This window comes from Myotis yumanensis, unplaced genomic scaffold, assembly GCF_028538775.1.
Source record: "Myotis yumanensis isolate MYYU_CA2020_CCGP unplaced genomic scaffold, mMyoYum1.0.hap1 SCAF_2, whole genome shotgun sequence".
NCBI classification, from domain to species: domain Eukaryota; kingdom Metazoa; phylum Chordata; class Mammalia; order Chiroptera; family Vespertilionidae; genus Myotis; species Myotis yumanensis.
Window position 1 is genome coordinate 30,603,979 of NW_027223753.1, and position 16,123 is coordinate 30,620,101.

At 56.0% G+C, this 16,123-nt stretch overlaps 1 protein-coding gene across 4 annotated transcripts in view; it reads left to right on the forward strand.

The window, feature by feature from the left end:
- HIVEP3 (HIVEP zinc finger 3) overlaps positions 1 to 15,595 on the forward strand; it is a 400,522-nt gene extending 384,927 nt beyond the window's left edge. For 3 of the 4 annotated variants that reach the window (XM_070404990.1, XM_070404992.1, XM_070404993.1), the window contains 3 exons: positions 5,239 to 5,325; positions 10,857 to 11,752; positions 14,353 to 15,595. In XM_070404990.1, the coding sequence (XP_070261091.1) occupies positions 5,239 to 5,325; positions 10,857 to 11,752; positions 14,353 to 15,159 (1,790 nt within the window). In that variant the 3' untranslated portion in view covers positions 15,160 to 15,595. The remainder of the gene's footprint in view (positions 1 to 5,238; positions 5,326 to 10,856; positions 11,753 to 14,352) is intronic. The other variant, XM_070404994.1, reaches the window with a different exon arrangement.
- The last annotated feature ends 528 nt before the right edge of the window (positions 15,596 to 16,123 follow it).

Below are 16,123 nucleotides of genomic sequence, written 5' to 3' on the forward strand. Positions count from 1 at the left end.
GTGGCTGAGACTCCAGAGCAGGTCGCCCTTTTCCAGTTATTGACCTTCCTTCTGTTGGTAAAGCTGCTCCCAGCGAGAGGTGGGGCCATAGCTCCGAGGGCTCTGCAGCCTCCCTCTCCTCCTCCTCCTCCTCCTCCTCCTCCTCCTCCTCCTCTTCCTCCTCCTCCTCCTCCTCCTCCTCCTCCTCCTCCTCCTCCTCCTCCTCCTCGTGCAGCCCTTCGGGTCTCTGTGCTAGTCAGGGGCAGTTTATCCCACCACTGGTCATGGCCTCCTCTCAGCAGGTGCCCGTCTCTGGTCTCTAACCCTTGAACAGACCCCCCTCCTCTGTCCTCTCACCATCATCCTCAGTGGAGCTCACTTTCCCTCCAGGGTTTTGGTTTGGATGGAGGTGGTCCCCCCTCCTTGTCCTCACCCTCTTCTCTGTTGGCGTCTTATAAACGGGGCTGGACGGGGTCCCCCAGGGCAGCCAGGCCGGGCGCCCTGCCCCTGCCCCCTGTGCATCCAGCCCTGGAGCCTGCCCTGGCCAGGCCGTTCCCCGGAAGGCCGCGGCTGAGTCCCCGGGGCGCCCTGCACTCACTTCCCCTGGCCTCAGGCAGCCCTTGGGGACTTTATGGAGGAGAAAGATGGGAAGGAGTGACTGCCAATTTAAATAACAGTCTTTGACTCTGAATGTCAAAAATCTCTTATCCAAGCACCCCCCTTGAAGGTGAAGAAAGGGGGTTCCAAAAACCGGAAGTGACTGTTAAAGCTAAAGCTGTCACCAGAGCCAGGACCTCGTGGGCATCACCCCATCCCATTCCTCCTTGGGAGCACCTCCCCCTTCTCTGGTGGGAGTGGCAACATCAGGTGACCCATCAGGTGGCCTCAGCAGGGGTCAGAGCTGCGGCCCTGCTCCCGGGTGTGTGCGAGGGCACCGCCCCAAGGAGCCCAGGCTCAAGAGCACCTCCCAGCCCGGGGCCCTGCGGAGCTGCCCTTCGCCTTGGGGAGCTTACCCTGCCAGTGAACCTGACACATCCATTCTGCCAAGCGCCTGCCAGGGCAGTCTCCCAGGAGCCCTGGTCCCCTCCCAAGGCCTGCTCTGGAGGGAAAGGCCAGGTCTGTGTTTCCCGGGGCTGAGACACGCCTGGCTCTCTGGCAGGAGCCCCCTTTCTGAGCAGCGCCCACACTGGAGCCATGGAGCCTATCTGCAGCGCTTCCAGGGTCCCTGGGAGCCGGGAGGGACAGAGCCCTGGCTTTCCATAACCTGAGCAGGGGGCTGGCGCCCCTCCCATGCCCTGGGGGTGGGTCTCAGGGTGCAGGCTGTGTCCCAAGTTGCCCTGAAGGCCCTGCCCAGCGGGCTTTGTGCTAACCAGCGATCAGGGACCGTGCTAGTTGCTCGCTGCTCACAGAGGCTTACAGAGGCAGCACCTGCAGAGCCAACGCAGCAAGCAGATCTGGAATAGAGGCATCTCGGGCTCTGAGAGCACTGGGAGGGCTGGTGGGGAGGGGGTTGAAGCAGAGAACACTCACCCTTGGCTCTCTGCACCTGAGGGAGCGAGGGAAGGGCAGGAAGGAGGCTCCTGTTCCTCCTGGGCTGTCACTCAGAAGCCACCCCTCCTCTCCCAGCTGCAGCCCCACCGGGCAGCCTCCATCTCTCCCTCCTCCTCCTGCTCGGGCTTTGGCCCAGCCAGGCTGTGGGAGAGCTGAGGCTGGGCCTGGTGGTCCTCAGGGCCTTCTTGTCTATCTCTGTCTGCCTGTCTGTGTCTCCGTCTCTGTGTTAGATGTTGTGGCGGCAGCTCGGGCCCCTGGGCACTGCTGAGGGGCGCCTCAGTGGGTGGGGTGAGGGAGGGCCCCCCGGGATGTCCCTGTGGAGGCCTGGGGGTCCCTTTCCGCTTCTCAGATGGCCCCCAGCGACCAAGGGGGTGGCTTGCACCGATCGCCTCAGGGGACAGAGATGACGGGTGGGCGGGCCTCATGGCCCACGGGCTGCAGGGGCAGAGGGAGGATGGTGGTCAAAGCCAAAGATGGGCCATTGGCTCACACTCTCAGTGGAGGTTCTGCCTCTTGTCCAGACGCCACCATTTTCCATCCACCTGCCTTTCCTCCCTCATTCCAGGACTGTGGGGCCTTTTGGTGGGGGTGGGGATGGGAGTAGGGTGGGGAGGGGTGGGGGTGCGGGTGGCTGGGATGACTCGGAGAAGCTGAGGACTCTGCATGGCATCCACGGCTCTGCCCATGGACAGAGGAATGAAGCCCAGGCTTAAAAAGACGCCTGTGGCCATTGGGTGCACCTCCGCAGCTCACAGAGGATAAAGGCCAGGAGGGGCAGTCAGGGAGGCACTGGTAGCACTCGGGGCCGCCCATCCAGATTAGCTCCTACCACCCACACAGCCTACCCAGGCATGGTCGCCTGGAAGCCCTGCCTCCTCCCTGCAGGCTCCAGGGCAGGGGAGGGGAAAAGCAACCCCTGGGGCTGTGTGGTACCTTCTCCTAAGAGCCTGTGAGCCCAGACAAGGGCAGAGCCATCTGCATCACCAGCATCATCTCAGCATCTCTCTCCTCCACGCCCAGAGTAGCAGACGGTGGAGTCCCCTGGTGCTCAATAGGAGTGATTGTCTTGGGCTGGGATGGCACAAGGGATGGGAAGGAAGAAGGTCCCATGTGGTAGGTGTCTGCCCTCTGCCAGGCACTCTCTGCTGCCACTCTACCTGCTCTCTCAGCAGCTGACCAGCGGCCTGAGAGGTGGGTATTACTTTAAAGTTGCAGAAACTGAGGCGCAGAAGGTTATAAACTTGCCCAGGAGCACACAGCCAGCAAGTGGCAGAGCCCAAACGCAAACCCAAGGCTGCCAAGCTCCTAGACCACTCTGGCTCCATTGGACCATGTGGAGAGGCAAGGCGCTGGAGTCCTGAGACGTGGGTCTAGACAGGGCTCTGCGCCAACTGGCAGGTGGCCTTGCCGGCTGGTTCACTGTGCTGGTTGGCAGGAGCCCTCCTGTGGCATCCCAGCGGTGGAGACAGTCAATGGCGTCATCAGCACTGAGATGCAGAGCGAGGGCACAAGCAGGAACCTGGGCCCGGTGGGGGTTGGATTACATGGTCTGTGAGGTTCCTTCCAAGACTTTGCTTCTGTGATGAAAGAGCATTTCCCACACGTGGCTGTTGTGCACCATTGTGTGCTCGGCATCTCACTTGGTTGAAAAGTGACCCAGACCTTCCAGGCGGAACATGTACAACAAATGACATCATAGCCAGAACGGGCAACGTCCACGGTCCTCTGTGGTCTGGGGAAGTCAGGGGCTGGGGGGCTGAGGTCTGGGGGGCTGGGGTCCCAGAACCTCAGGAGTAGTTTGTGTCTCTGGCCCATGGAAGACCCCAGCTGCCTTTACCACCCCTGACGTCCCATTCAGGGTTTGCCCACTCACGACAGTGAGGCAGGGCCCCTGATGCTGGGTAGGGGCCGTTGGAAACCCTTTGGCCCCAGGATTCTCTGGAAGCGATGACTCTGCTCCCAATTTTGTCAGCAGTAAAGGACCTAGGTTTCTGCCCGGTTATAAAAGGAAAATTGGAGGTGAGAGAGGCAGTCATGAACTACGACTGAGGGGAGGAAAGAAAAGACACAGCTCCTCTTCCATCCCTGTTGCCCTTGACCTCCACACTTCAAGAAATCCCAGCTTGAGGTTCCCATTACCCTCCCAGCAAAACCCTAAAGGCTCCTTAAAATTCTCAGTGTGATTAAGAACCACCCTTTGGTTCGCCTACCCATCCATCGTCTACCCTCCCATTTATCCATTTCTCCCATCCTCACATATAATAATTTGCCTTCCTATCTACATCTCCCCACTGGTTTTCTCATTCTATATGTCCCCGCCCCTTCTCACATTTGTCCTCCCACCAGTCCATCCTTCCATACATTTCTTTATCCTCCTGCCTGTCTGGCCTCCCATGCGTGTAAATGTGCATGCATCCATTCACCCATTCATTCATGTCTATCCTCCTATCCAGTTCTCCATCCTCCCATCTGTTTATTGACCCACTTTCTATCTACTCTCTCATTTATATTTTTCATCTAATATTTTATCTCCCATCTATCTATCCATCTGCTTATCTCATCATCCAGTGTCCCATCCATCTGTCCATGTCTTCTGGTCCTTCCTTTCCTCTATTTCCTCTTATCTATCCATCCATCCACCAGTCTCCCTTATGCATCTGTTAAATATCCATTCTTCTTTCTTCCATTCATCCATCAGACTTACCAATTGTTAAGATCAGTGAGACAGAGCACCTAACTCAGGGAATGTATGGTATATAGCATGAAGGACCATATGGAAATGTAGCAATCCACAGAGCAGCGATGAGCATGTCACCTTTGGAGGTGGCTTCTGGGCCCAAAGGAACATTGTGAAGCATCTGGCCTGCAGCCTGCTGGGCAGGCTGGCGGTTCCCTGCCTCTCCTTCACAGAGCACTCCTGCCGCCGAGCTCTAGGGCCTGCGAAGTGCTGAGCACACGTGGGGGGTGCCGGGCCGGGGGGGGGGAGCGGGGGTGTTGAAGGTGTCTTACCTTTGTCTTGATTTCACAGAGCAGCTGCCCCTGCTCATCAGTTGTGGGGCTGAACTGACCACTTGGGGCAGAGTTAGCCACCCCTGAGGACTCCATGGGCATAGAGTGGGCAGGGCCTTTGCCCAGCCTTTCCTCCACTGCACGCACAGTGACCTGAGGAAACTGAGGCCCAGGACATTATCTAAGGAAGCCAGGGCTTGGGCCCCAGCCTCGTGGCTCCCTGTGGGCTGCCCTAGAAGTCTCCTCAACTGGAAGGGCATCCTCGTACCCAAACCACTGTGTTGGTGTGTGGGAGCCTTGCTGCCACCCAGCATGGGAGATGGCCAAGCCAACAACCTGCTTGGTGAGTGTCACCAGCTCCTGGGCCCAGAGTCCAATCAAAAGCAGGAAAAGTCTAGGCACGAGATGTCTTTTAATTTCTTTTTTGTTTGTTTTTCTTAACCAGCATCTCACTTTCTCATTATACCCTGTGCCCCCTCACAGCCCACCCCACACCCCAGTTCCTGTGTGCTGCCTTGAAGGGTGGCTATGGCTGCACTTCCAGCTTGAGTACAGGCCCCTGCCCAGCCCCTGAAGCTGGCAGGGTCACAGCCGGTCTGTGAGCCATGGCCTGCCAGCCAGGGGCTGCCTCTGCGTGCCCTGGGCCTGCCCTGGCCCCTGCCCTCCACCAAGCCTCAGTCTGTTCTCATTCCTTTCCAGGGAATCTGACTAAGCACATGAAGTCGAAGGCCCACAGCAAAAAGTGCCAAGAGACGGGGGTGCTGGAGGAGCTGGAAGCCGAAGAAGGTAACAAATTGCCAACTTGCCTTTCCCTCCTCTCCATCTCCCCCTCCTCCTCCTCTGCCTGCTCCTCTTCCTGTCCCCCTCACCATCCCCATCCCCTTCCTTTCTGTCCTCCTTTTTTCTGACCCCCTCCTCTGCCTCCCCTCCTTCTCTTCCAATTTTCCCAACTATTGGGAGACAGGTTAAAGTCACAGAATAACTGCCTCCCTCCCATACACTGAGAGTCCGTGCTGTGCAGCTATAACTATTGTGCGTTATATTGTGTCTTGCACTTAAGGGTGCTCAGTGAATGTGTGTTGAGTAAATTAATACAATGAGTAATCCCAGTCAACATTGACAGCACCCACTGCATGTCAGGTCTGTCCTAAACATACACCATTATATCAGCAAAGTATCCTAGCAAATCCTCACCTTGCCACTATAAGGTACGCTCTCCTACACGCTGATGCCCACACTCACACCTACACACTGTGGATAGGGGACTGGCCCCTGGGCCTTTTAGAGCTGGAGTCTTCAAGAGAGCCTAAAGCCAGACCTGCCGCTCCCCTCCCATCCCACATGCCAGCTCCACATCGGGTTGTAGTCCCATCGTATCAGAACCAGTTTCTGAGGAGACATGGCAGAGGAGAAGGTGAATCTAAGGCAGTGGGTCGGGCGGGACCTTGCCCAGCCTCAGCATCCAAGGAGGAGGCCACAGGGGCTTCGGCAGGTGGACAGGCTGTGTGTGTGTGTGTGTGTGTGTGTGTGTGTGTGTGTGTTTCTGCTTTTGTTGCTTTTGTTTTTCTGATTTGGGGATGTGTTTGCAGTTTTACAAATGCATTAGATCATATTTTCTTTTGAGTGAAATATATCTTTATTGAATGGAACGCAATGAACTTAGGGCTGTTCCCCCAAAACGAGGAATGGGGTTATCATTATTTACCAAGAATGGACATCAGGCCATTTACAGATGTCTCACTGAGTCCTCGTGACTAGTGGTGGAAACTCGTGTGGCCCATTTTAAGTTGAGGAAAGGGAAGCTCGGACAGGTAAAAGGCATGCCCAAGGTCACAAATAAACGTTGGCTCTACACCAGCCCAATGCCTGATGGGCTGGGTGGGAACCTGAGCCCTCCCTGGGTGGGAATCAAGAGGTTATGACTGGCACTACACTGGGGGTCAACCGCAGGACCCTGGGCTGGGCCCTGCCTCTCTCCCAACCTCATTTTCCCAGTGAGGCCAAAAGGATGGCTGTGCCCACCTTATCTGAGGATAAAATCAATGCATTCCTAACGGAAATAATATCCAAGCACCAGCCCTGTTCCGGGCCCTCTTCTAGGTGCTGGAGGTTCTGCAGTGAATAGAGCATAGTTCCTGTCCTCACACGCTTGCATTCTTGAAGAAGGAGGGGAGCTGGCAAGGAACATGTGTGTTGGGCAGGGCAATGAGCATGAAGCAAAAACTGTTAAGTGAGGGGCTGGGAAGTGTGGGGAGGGGGCCTCTCTGTTAGGCTGGTGTGAAGCCATGTGGCCTCTGGGAAGGGCTCTCCCTGCAAAGGGATCAGCAGGTGCAGAGCCCCTGAGGACCAGAGTTGGGGGTGTTGAGGTCAGAAAGAGCTGGGGTAGTGAAGGTCAAGGGTCAGACTTGGCTATCGGGTGAGGTGAGGAAGTGATGTCCTCTGTGACTGGCTGTGTGCAGGGGACGGCTGGTAGGGGGCGCGGCTGAGCACGCGTAGGCTGGGACAGGGTGGGCTGGGTGGAGGTGGGGAGAGGTGGTTGATTCCGCGTGCATTGTGCAGGTAGAGTCAACAGATTTTGCTAACACGTTGGAGGTGAGAGGTGTGGGGGATTTGGGGAAAAAGGAGCCAAGGGTGAGTCCGAGGTTTGTAACCTAAGACACTGGAAGGATGGGGTTGCTACTTCCCAAGATGAGGAAGATTCTGGGAGGAGAATGTCTGTTAGACACTGAGTGGCGATCAGCACACCTAGGAACTACTGCCTCCCGGTGGCTGGGCCAGAGCCGCAGCTCCGCCCCTGGTGGCGAGGAGGTTGAGCACCAGCGCCACCGCGTGGCCAAAGCCTGTGAGCGCACTTCATTCAGTGACCCGTAGTTCCCCGAGGGGCGCTAGGAGTGGGCCCCCAGGATAGGAGCATGCCATAGAGCCCTGCAGGAGCCCAGATGTGCGGGCCTGCCGAACCCTGCCCTGGGCACAGGACCCTTGGCTTCCATCACCCTGCAACAGCTGTCCAGGGCAGGTCACCAGCCTCCTCTTGCTTAGAGAGGGTCTGAGGAGCTTCCCTGCTGGGGATCAGAGGACCCTGTCCTGACTCCCTCTGACCTCAGCTGGGAGGTGCTCGCAGAGCTGGCTGTCTGCTGAGGTCCTGGGTACCTGAGATAATCGCTAAGATTTATTAGGAACTTACTATGTGTTGTAAGCGTCATGTGGTGGCTTTAATTATTCTTACCCCCACTTTACAGATGAGGAAACTGAACAGAGAGAGAAAGTGAATGATCCAACATCACACAGCAAGGAAGAGGGGGAGCTGAGATTCAAACCCAGACCATTTTCTGCTACTCGATGCATAAAATCATTTTTGAACTGGCAGTATAATAATGCACGAGTCATAAACCTTAGTGCTGACTTGGCCACTACCCCCTGGGCGATCCTGGGAAGCCCCTCTTGCCCCCCTCTAGGCCTGTATTTCCCCATATGTAAATGAGGGGGAGGCCCTGCCCAGGAACTTCTGGGTCTGAAGCCTGCCTCCACTAAAGATTGGCCTGGGGCAAAACTTCGAAGGATATTTTGCACCCTCCTCCCTTCCATATCCCTGCTCCCTTCACAGCTCCTCCCTTCCACATCCCTGCTCCCTTCATAGCCCCTCCCTTCCACATCCCTGCTCCCTTCACAGCTCCTCCCTTCCACATCCTTGCTTCCTTCTGTAGCCTCTCCCTTCCACATCCCTGCTCCCTTCCACACCCCTTCCCTTCTATATCCAGGTCCCTTCCCTTCTCTCCTCTTCAGCTCCCAGCTGCCAGGAGACCCCATCCTTGACTCCTGGGCCCTCCCTTCACCTGCCAGCCCCAGCCCCAGCCCCACCGTCTGGTCTTTTACCTACATCTTCCTGGATGCCACTGTCTTCCATTTCGTGCATCTTATTGCTGTGTATTAGCTATTTGGAAGCATGAATGCTGTGCTTTCTGGCCCCTGGGCGTCTAGGCATGGCGGGTTCAGAAGCCTGGCTGCACCGGTGGCCTGGGTCAGCTTGTGCGTCCAGTTCTCTTGGTCCGTAGTGGAATGGGTGCTGGTATGTCTGAGTGAGGTAGTGGGACTGGCGATGAGCCTGGAGATGGGTGAGCAGGACCCAAACCCTCAGGAGCCTGCCAGCTGGGCCAGATGTTAGTGGAGCTCTCCCTAGAGTCCTGATCACTGCCCATGTCAGAGATGCCCAAATGAGACTGGGTCATGTTAGAGGTGACTCAGCTGGTTGGGGCTGCCCTGCCAGAAGTCAGACCAGGAGGCTGATGTTTCAGAGCTCCACTCCCCCACTCCCCGCCCCCCTCTGGGAGCAGCTCAGGTTTCTGCAAGGATAGCAGGTCCTCTGGACAGGAGCTGCTAGAATGCCCGCCCCCCTCCGCTCTGCAGCCTGAGGCCAGTTTAGCCAACCCCACCCCACCCCCACCCCCCAGGCTGGGCCTGCACCTGCCCAATGGCATTGCACCTCCAGCAGCAGCCCAGCCATGGTGGCAGGAGTGTATTTAGACCAGTGGTTCCCAGCCTTTTTTTGGCCATGTCCCACCTGAGCGTCTCTCAAATCCTGATGCCCCCTCTGTGACATATAATTCTTTTTAGTCAAAAAGTGAACTCCTATTGATGTGGAGGAAGCCTAAAAGGCCATTAACTTGGTCTAAACAAGCTTCCAAAGAACATGGCATCCATGAAAAATAAAAGAACAAAAGGACAGCTGAAGTACTGAGGAAGAAATCACTAAGAAATTGTTTAAAATAATAATAATAGCCCTAACCGGTTTGTCTCAGTGGATAGAACATCAGCCTGCGGACTGAAGGGTCCCAGGTTCGATTCCAGTCAAGGGCATGTACCTTGGTTGCCGGCACATCCCCAGTAGGGGGTGTGCAGGAGGCAGCTGATCAATGTTTCTCTCTCATTGATGTTTCTAACTATCCCTCTCCCTTCCTCTCTGTAAAAAATCAATAAAATATATTAAAAAATAAAAATAATAATAGCCCTGACCGGTTTGGCTCAGTGGATAGAGCGTTGGCCTGCTGACTGAAGGGTCCCGGGTTTGATTCCGGTCAAGGGCATGTACCTTGGTTGCAGGCACATCCCCAGTGGGGAGTGTGCAAGAGGCAGCCGATCAATGTTTCTCTCTCATCAATGTTTCTAACTCTCTATCCCTCACCCTTCCTCTCTGTAAAAAATCAATAAAATATATTTTTAAAAAAATAATAATAATATGAAGTGATATGAAAAAATAGCAAATAAAGTTTCAAAACATATAATAGAGAATTGATATGCATAAATATGTCACAATATATATTTATACACTGTATATGAGGCCCCTAGAACCATAAGAAATGCAAAATTTTCACTACTAATAATTCATTCTCGAATTGTCTCCCCCCCGCCCCCCCCTTAAAAATTTAAGTGGTTCCATGTTGGGCTCCATGCTGCTGGACTGGGCAGCATGACTGCTGTGTCCCAGAATCATCGATTTCTTCTTAACTGTATTAAGAGGGACCATAATTATTTGAGTCTTCACTGTGTGTTAGGTGGTGCATTTACTATCAAACCCTGTGAGGTGCCCTAGTTGGTCTGGGTCAGCAGAGAGAGCATCTGCCTGCGGACTGAGGGATCGCAGGTTCGGTTCCAGTCAAGGGCATACGCCGGGGTTGCAGGCTTGATCCCCAGTAGGGGGTGTGCAGGAGGCAGTCAATCAATGATTCTCATCATTGATGTTTCTATCTCTTTCTCCCTCTCCCTTCCTCTCTGAAATCAATAAAAACATAAATAAATGAATAAATAAATAAATAAGAAGAAACCCCGTGAGGTGAGACTATCACACTCATTTGACAGAAGGGGAGACTGAGGCATGGCAAGGTGACTTAACTTGCTCATAGTGGAGCCAGCACTGAAATACTAATGAAAAAATCAAAACAACAAAAAGTGGGCTGTCGCATTTGCTGTGGTTCAGCCCCAGCCCTACTATGTACCTCACTTGGGCAAGTTAATCTCCCTTACCTCAGTTTCCTCATCTGTAACATGAAGATGAGCACAGTGCTGACCTCACGGGATTATTGGGAACTGAATGAATTAATGCACATGAAGCCCTTAGAACTGGCCCTGGCACAAGGTAGATACGAGGTAATTTTGTCCATTGATTATTTACAAAGTGTGCCCGTGTTTGTCAAGTCCTCATCCTCTCAGCGATCTTATGCCATTGCCATGACTATCCGGCTCAGTTTTCTGACGAGGACACTGGGGCTCAGAGAGGCCCAGCTGTGAGCAGCTGTGACCGGGTCTCCTGTGTTCACCCGCAGGAACCAGTGACGACCCGCTCCAGGACTCGGAAGGGCGAGAGGGCTCGGAGGCTGTGGCGGAGCACCAGTTTTCAGACCTGGAGGACTCAGACTCAGACTCAGACCTGGATGAAGACGAGGATGAGGATGAGGACGAGAGCCAGGATGAGCCGTCAGGACCATCCCCGGAGGCACCCCTGCCCTGCCCGCCGGCCACGCTGCCAGCAGACTCCTCACCCATTCGGGGCCTGCAGCCCCCAGATGCCACCTCTGGCAACCAGACCACGTGGGGCAGCTCAGCCTCGGAAGCAGGCAGTTGCTCCAGGTCCAGCCAAAGCATCCTGTGCCTCCCTCGGCTGGGGCCAGCCCTTCCGGGCCCCGTGGAGAAGGACACCAGCTCAACCCTGAGCTCCAAGGCCTCATCCCCGAGAAGGCCATGGTCCCCCAGCAAGGAAGCAGGCAGCCGCTCACCACTTGCCCACAAACACCCACTAACCAAAAGCGACTCTCCCCGGCGACATTCACCGGCCCGAGAGCCACAGGCCTCGGCCCTGCGCCTGCCCGGCTCCCAGATCGGCCCTCTCCCTTGTGGGTCTCCAAGACTTGAGCTGTCTCCTCTCACCCTCCGCCCCCTGGGAAGGGAACTGCCCCCTCGAGTGCATCTGCCCCCCGAACAAGAGGGTGCCAAAGACCCAGGCCCCCCCAGAGACTCTCCCACCAGGAGCCGGTCACCAGGCCAGGCCGAGTCACCACCATGGTCAGTGCTGCCGGGGAAGTGGGCCTTGGCTGGGCCGGACAGCCCGTCAGCGGCTGAGTGCGGCCCAAGCTCGGGGCTGGCCCCGTGGGCTCTCTACAGGCCCGCGCCTCTACCTCACAAGCTTCTTGGCAGAAGCCCCGCGCCCTGCGCCTCCACATGGGTGAGTTCCTGCCCCGAGTGGCTGGGCCGCTCCTCCTTGATGGGTGGGAGCTGCAAGTTCGCACCTCCCTGAGGCAGCAGGCCTGGAGCCAAATAGCTCTGCCAGCTCCATGGTCACCGATAACTTAGCAAACGTTTATGGGGCACCTTCTGTGCCAGGCAGCGTGCGGTGCCTGAAACCAGTGAATGAAGCCTCAAAAGCAGCAGAGCACGGGCTTTGGAACTGGCCTTGTGCCATTCTCCTCCCGCCCTCCCCATCCCCATCGCCGTGTTCTTTGAGCAGATGGCAGAGCTTAACCAAAGTCATCACATCTCCAGCATCACTGTCACCAGCACCTCAGAGATATCACAGCCAGCACCAGCCCTGTCTCACCCTCAGCACCGTCACTGACACCATCGCCCACCGTCTCAGCATCATCACACTGCAGCACACCATTACCACCACCTCGTCAGCCTGGTCAGTGTTGTCACATCACCATCAGCACAGTCACCACTGTTGTCACCACCATCCATCCCTGCCACCACCATCACCATCCTACCCCACCATCACCATCCTACACCATCACTGTTACCACCATCACCATCCTACACCATCACTATTACCACCATCACCATCCTACACCATTACTGTCACCACATCACCACCCTACACCATCACTGTTACCACCATCACCATCCTACGCCGTCCCTGCCACCACCATCACTATCCTACACCATCCCTGCCACCACCATCACCATCCTACACCATCCCTGCCACCACCATCACCATCCTTCACCATCCCTGCCACCACCATCACCATCCTACACCGTAACTGTTACCACATCACCATTCTACCCCACCATCACCATCCTACACCGACACTGTCACCACATTATTATCCTACACCATCACTGTCACCACCATCGCCATCCTACCCCACCATCACCACCCTACACCATCACTATTACCACCATCACCATCCTATACCATTACTGTTACCAAATCACCATCCTACCCCACCATCACCATCCTATACTATCACTGTCACCAAATCACCATCGTACACCATCACTGTCACATCAACACCCATACTGTCACTGTCACCAAATCACCATCTTGCACCGTCACTATCACCTCATCACCATCCTACACTATCACCCCATCACCATCCTACACTGTCACTATCACCACATCACCATCCTACACTGTCACTATCACCACATCACCATCCTACACCATCACTATCACCCCATCACCATTCTACACCATCACTATCACCTCATCACCATCCTACACCATCACTATCACCACATCACCACATCACCATCCTACACTGTCACTGTCACCTCATCACCATCCTACACTGTCACTGTCACCACATCACCATCCTACACTGTCACTGTCACCACATCACCACCCTACACCGTCACTATCACCTCATCACCATTCTACACCATCACTATCACCACATCACCATCCTACACCGTCACTATCACCTCATCACCATCCTACACCATAACTATCACCACATCACCATCCTACACCGTCACTATCACCACATCACCATCCTACACCATAACTATCACCACATCACCATCCTACACCGTCACTATCACCTCATCACCATCCTACACCATCACTATCACCACATCACCATCCTACACCGTCACTATCACCTCATCACCATCCTACACCATCACTATCACCACATCACCATCCTACACCGTCACTATCACCTCATCACCATCCTACACCATAACTATCACCACATCACCATCCTACACCGTCACTATCACCACATCACCATCCTACACCATAACTATCACTACATCACCATCCTACACCGTCACTATCACCTCATCACCATCCTACACCGTCACTATCACCACATCACCATCCTACACCGTCACTATCACCTCATCACCATCCTACACCGTCACTATCACCTCATCACCATCCTACACCATCACTATCACCTCATCACCATCCTACACCGTCACTGTCACCAATGCTGCCGTGATCCCCAGCACTGACAACACCTTCTTTGTTAACCTGCCTTTACCTTCCAGCATCTTTTCTGTCACGATATTGTCATGACGCAACACCACCCTCCACCACCAGCAGCATCAACACCATCACTCAGAGATTCCCGCTTCTGGAGGAACATAATGTAGGAGTTTCTCCTTGGTGTTTAATTTTGGGGTCATGTTAAAATTCCTGGTGGTGGACAAAGGTCAAGAGCCTTCAGTGGGAACTCCTGTCCGGGGTAAAGTTGAGTTAAGACCATTTTAGGAGCAGGAGGTTCAGCAGAACCAAGAGCAAGGGCCAAGCACATGGGGTCAATAGCACCCCGTCTCGAGCACCCACTTCCCCTGCAGACAAGCATGCTGGCCGGAGGCATGACGGGTGAGGGCCTGAGCCTGCTCCTGGTCAGTGTATGTCTGGGGACAGACTGAGGGCCCAGCACAGGCCATGTCGTGGGCAGGGCTGGCACGGTTCAGGCCCAGCTCAGCGGGGGCTGCTCTGTGATCTCAGGCATGCCCCCTCCTCTTCCAGGCCTTGGGGTGTCCATGTGCCGAGCGTGTAACCTGGCCTTACCTTGTCCCGTTTTCTCACCCCAGCAGAAGGCTGAGTCCCGAAGTCCCTCCTGCTCACCTGGCCCTGCTCATCCGGTCTCCTCCCGACCCTTCTCTGCCCGCCACGACTTCCACAGCCACGTGCCGGCCCGGACAGAGAACATCTTCAGCCACCTCCCTCTGCACTCACAGCACTTGGCCCGCGCCCCGTGCCCCCTGATTCCCATCGGTGGGATCCAGATGGTGCAGGCCCGGCCCGGGGCCCACCCCACCCTGCTGCCAGGGCCCACCAAGGCCTGGGTCAGTGGCTTCTCCTGGGGTGGCAGCGACCTGACAGGAGCCCGGGAGGCCCAGGAGCGAGGCCGCTGGAGTCCTACTGAGAGCTCCTCAGCCTCCGTGTCCCCTGTGGCTAAGGTCTCCAAGTTCACACTGTCCTCGGAGCTGGAGGGCAGGGACTGCCCCAAGGAGACAGAGAGGACGAGCGGAGGCCTGGGCAGACCTCCCGACTGGGAGTCCCGTGGGGCTGTGTCTGCAGAGTCCACGCCCACGCACAGCCCCCACTCCCCTCCCGAGGCCTCGCCCCGGCCCCCCCAGGGCCGCCGGGCAGAGTCCTGGAGCCCCCGCGTGGAGTCACCGCACACGCTGGCCAACCCCCCGGCCTCTGCCCCTTCGCCACTGGACTGCAGCAGCTCCGTGGGCTGCCTGGCAGAGGCCTCCACCCGCTTCCCAGCCCGGAGGAGGAATCTCTCTGGGGAACCCAGGACCCGTCAGGGCTCCCCTGAGCCCTCAGGAAGAGGGGGCCCCGGGGCACCTCCGCCCCAGCCGGCGGACAGGGGTCCTCCAAGCACTTAGCCTCTCTCCGACGGCTTCAGCATCTGGCCTCCGGTTGGGCAACAGACGCTTCCAGCAGCTTCCTCGAATCATCTTGCTCACCTGGGTCCCTCCCCCATCTGTCCGTGTGTCCAAGCAGCTCCCGCTCAGCCCCCATCGGTTGTATCTTCCCACGTATGCAGTGACCTGTGCCTTTTCTATTCCTTTTGTTGCTTGAAAAGAAACAAAACATACACACACATAAAAAAACAACAACACACGGAGTTTGAGGCTGTGAATATTTTGTGCTTTTTGGAGAAAGGGGGGATAGGTGGGGCCTCACCCACCGCCGATGGGGTCAGCAGCCACCCCCAAGGCTGGCAGGAGGCAGCCATTTGCTGAGGTAAAGGGGATGCACTGAGGGAGGGGAAAAAAACTTTAAAAAATATATAATTAAATGTAAAAGCAAGCACTCCTATGTACAGATGTGTATGTCCTATTTATTCCACTTTACCCCACCCCAGCCAGTGGCCCCAGGCAAAGGGGCACAGACACGGGCAGGGAGACCCCAAGCAGCGCTCACAGCCAAGCCCAGAAAACACCCACTTTCCCGTCCTAGGATTTCAACACAAAATAATCGCAGGCTGAAGGTAGGAAGGAGCTGGCTGGTCCCCCCAGGGCTCCCGGATGCCCATGTGGTCTGACCAGGGGACGACCCCCCGCCCCCAGGCCCTGGGCTGGGAAGGAGCTCCGTCCATCCATTCCTGGCCCCCAGCACCTGGCCTAGGCCTTGCTCTTGTGGCCCTGCCACAGGCCGCCTTCCTTGTTCTAGAAAGTATCGGCAAGGCTGGAGCGCAGGGCCCAGCCCCTCGGGGTCAAGATCCAAGGTGCAGAGCCTCGCCATTCCAGAGTCTGGGGCTTGGGTTTCCTTTCACATTTGGTCCCTGGAATACAAAGGGCCTTTTTCCTCCCTGGCTGGGCTTTACTGCGCTGGGACTGGAAGTTT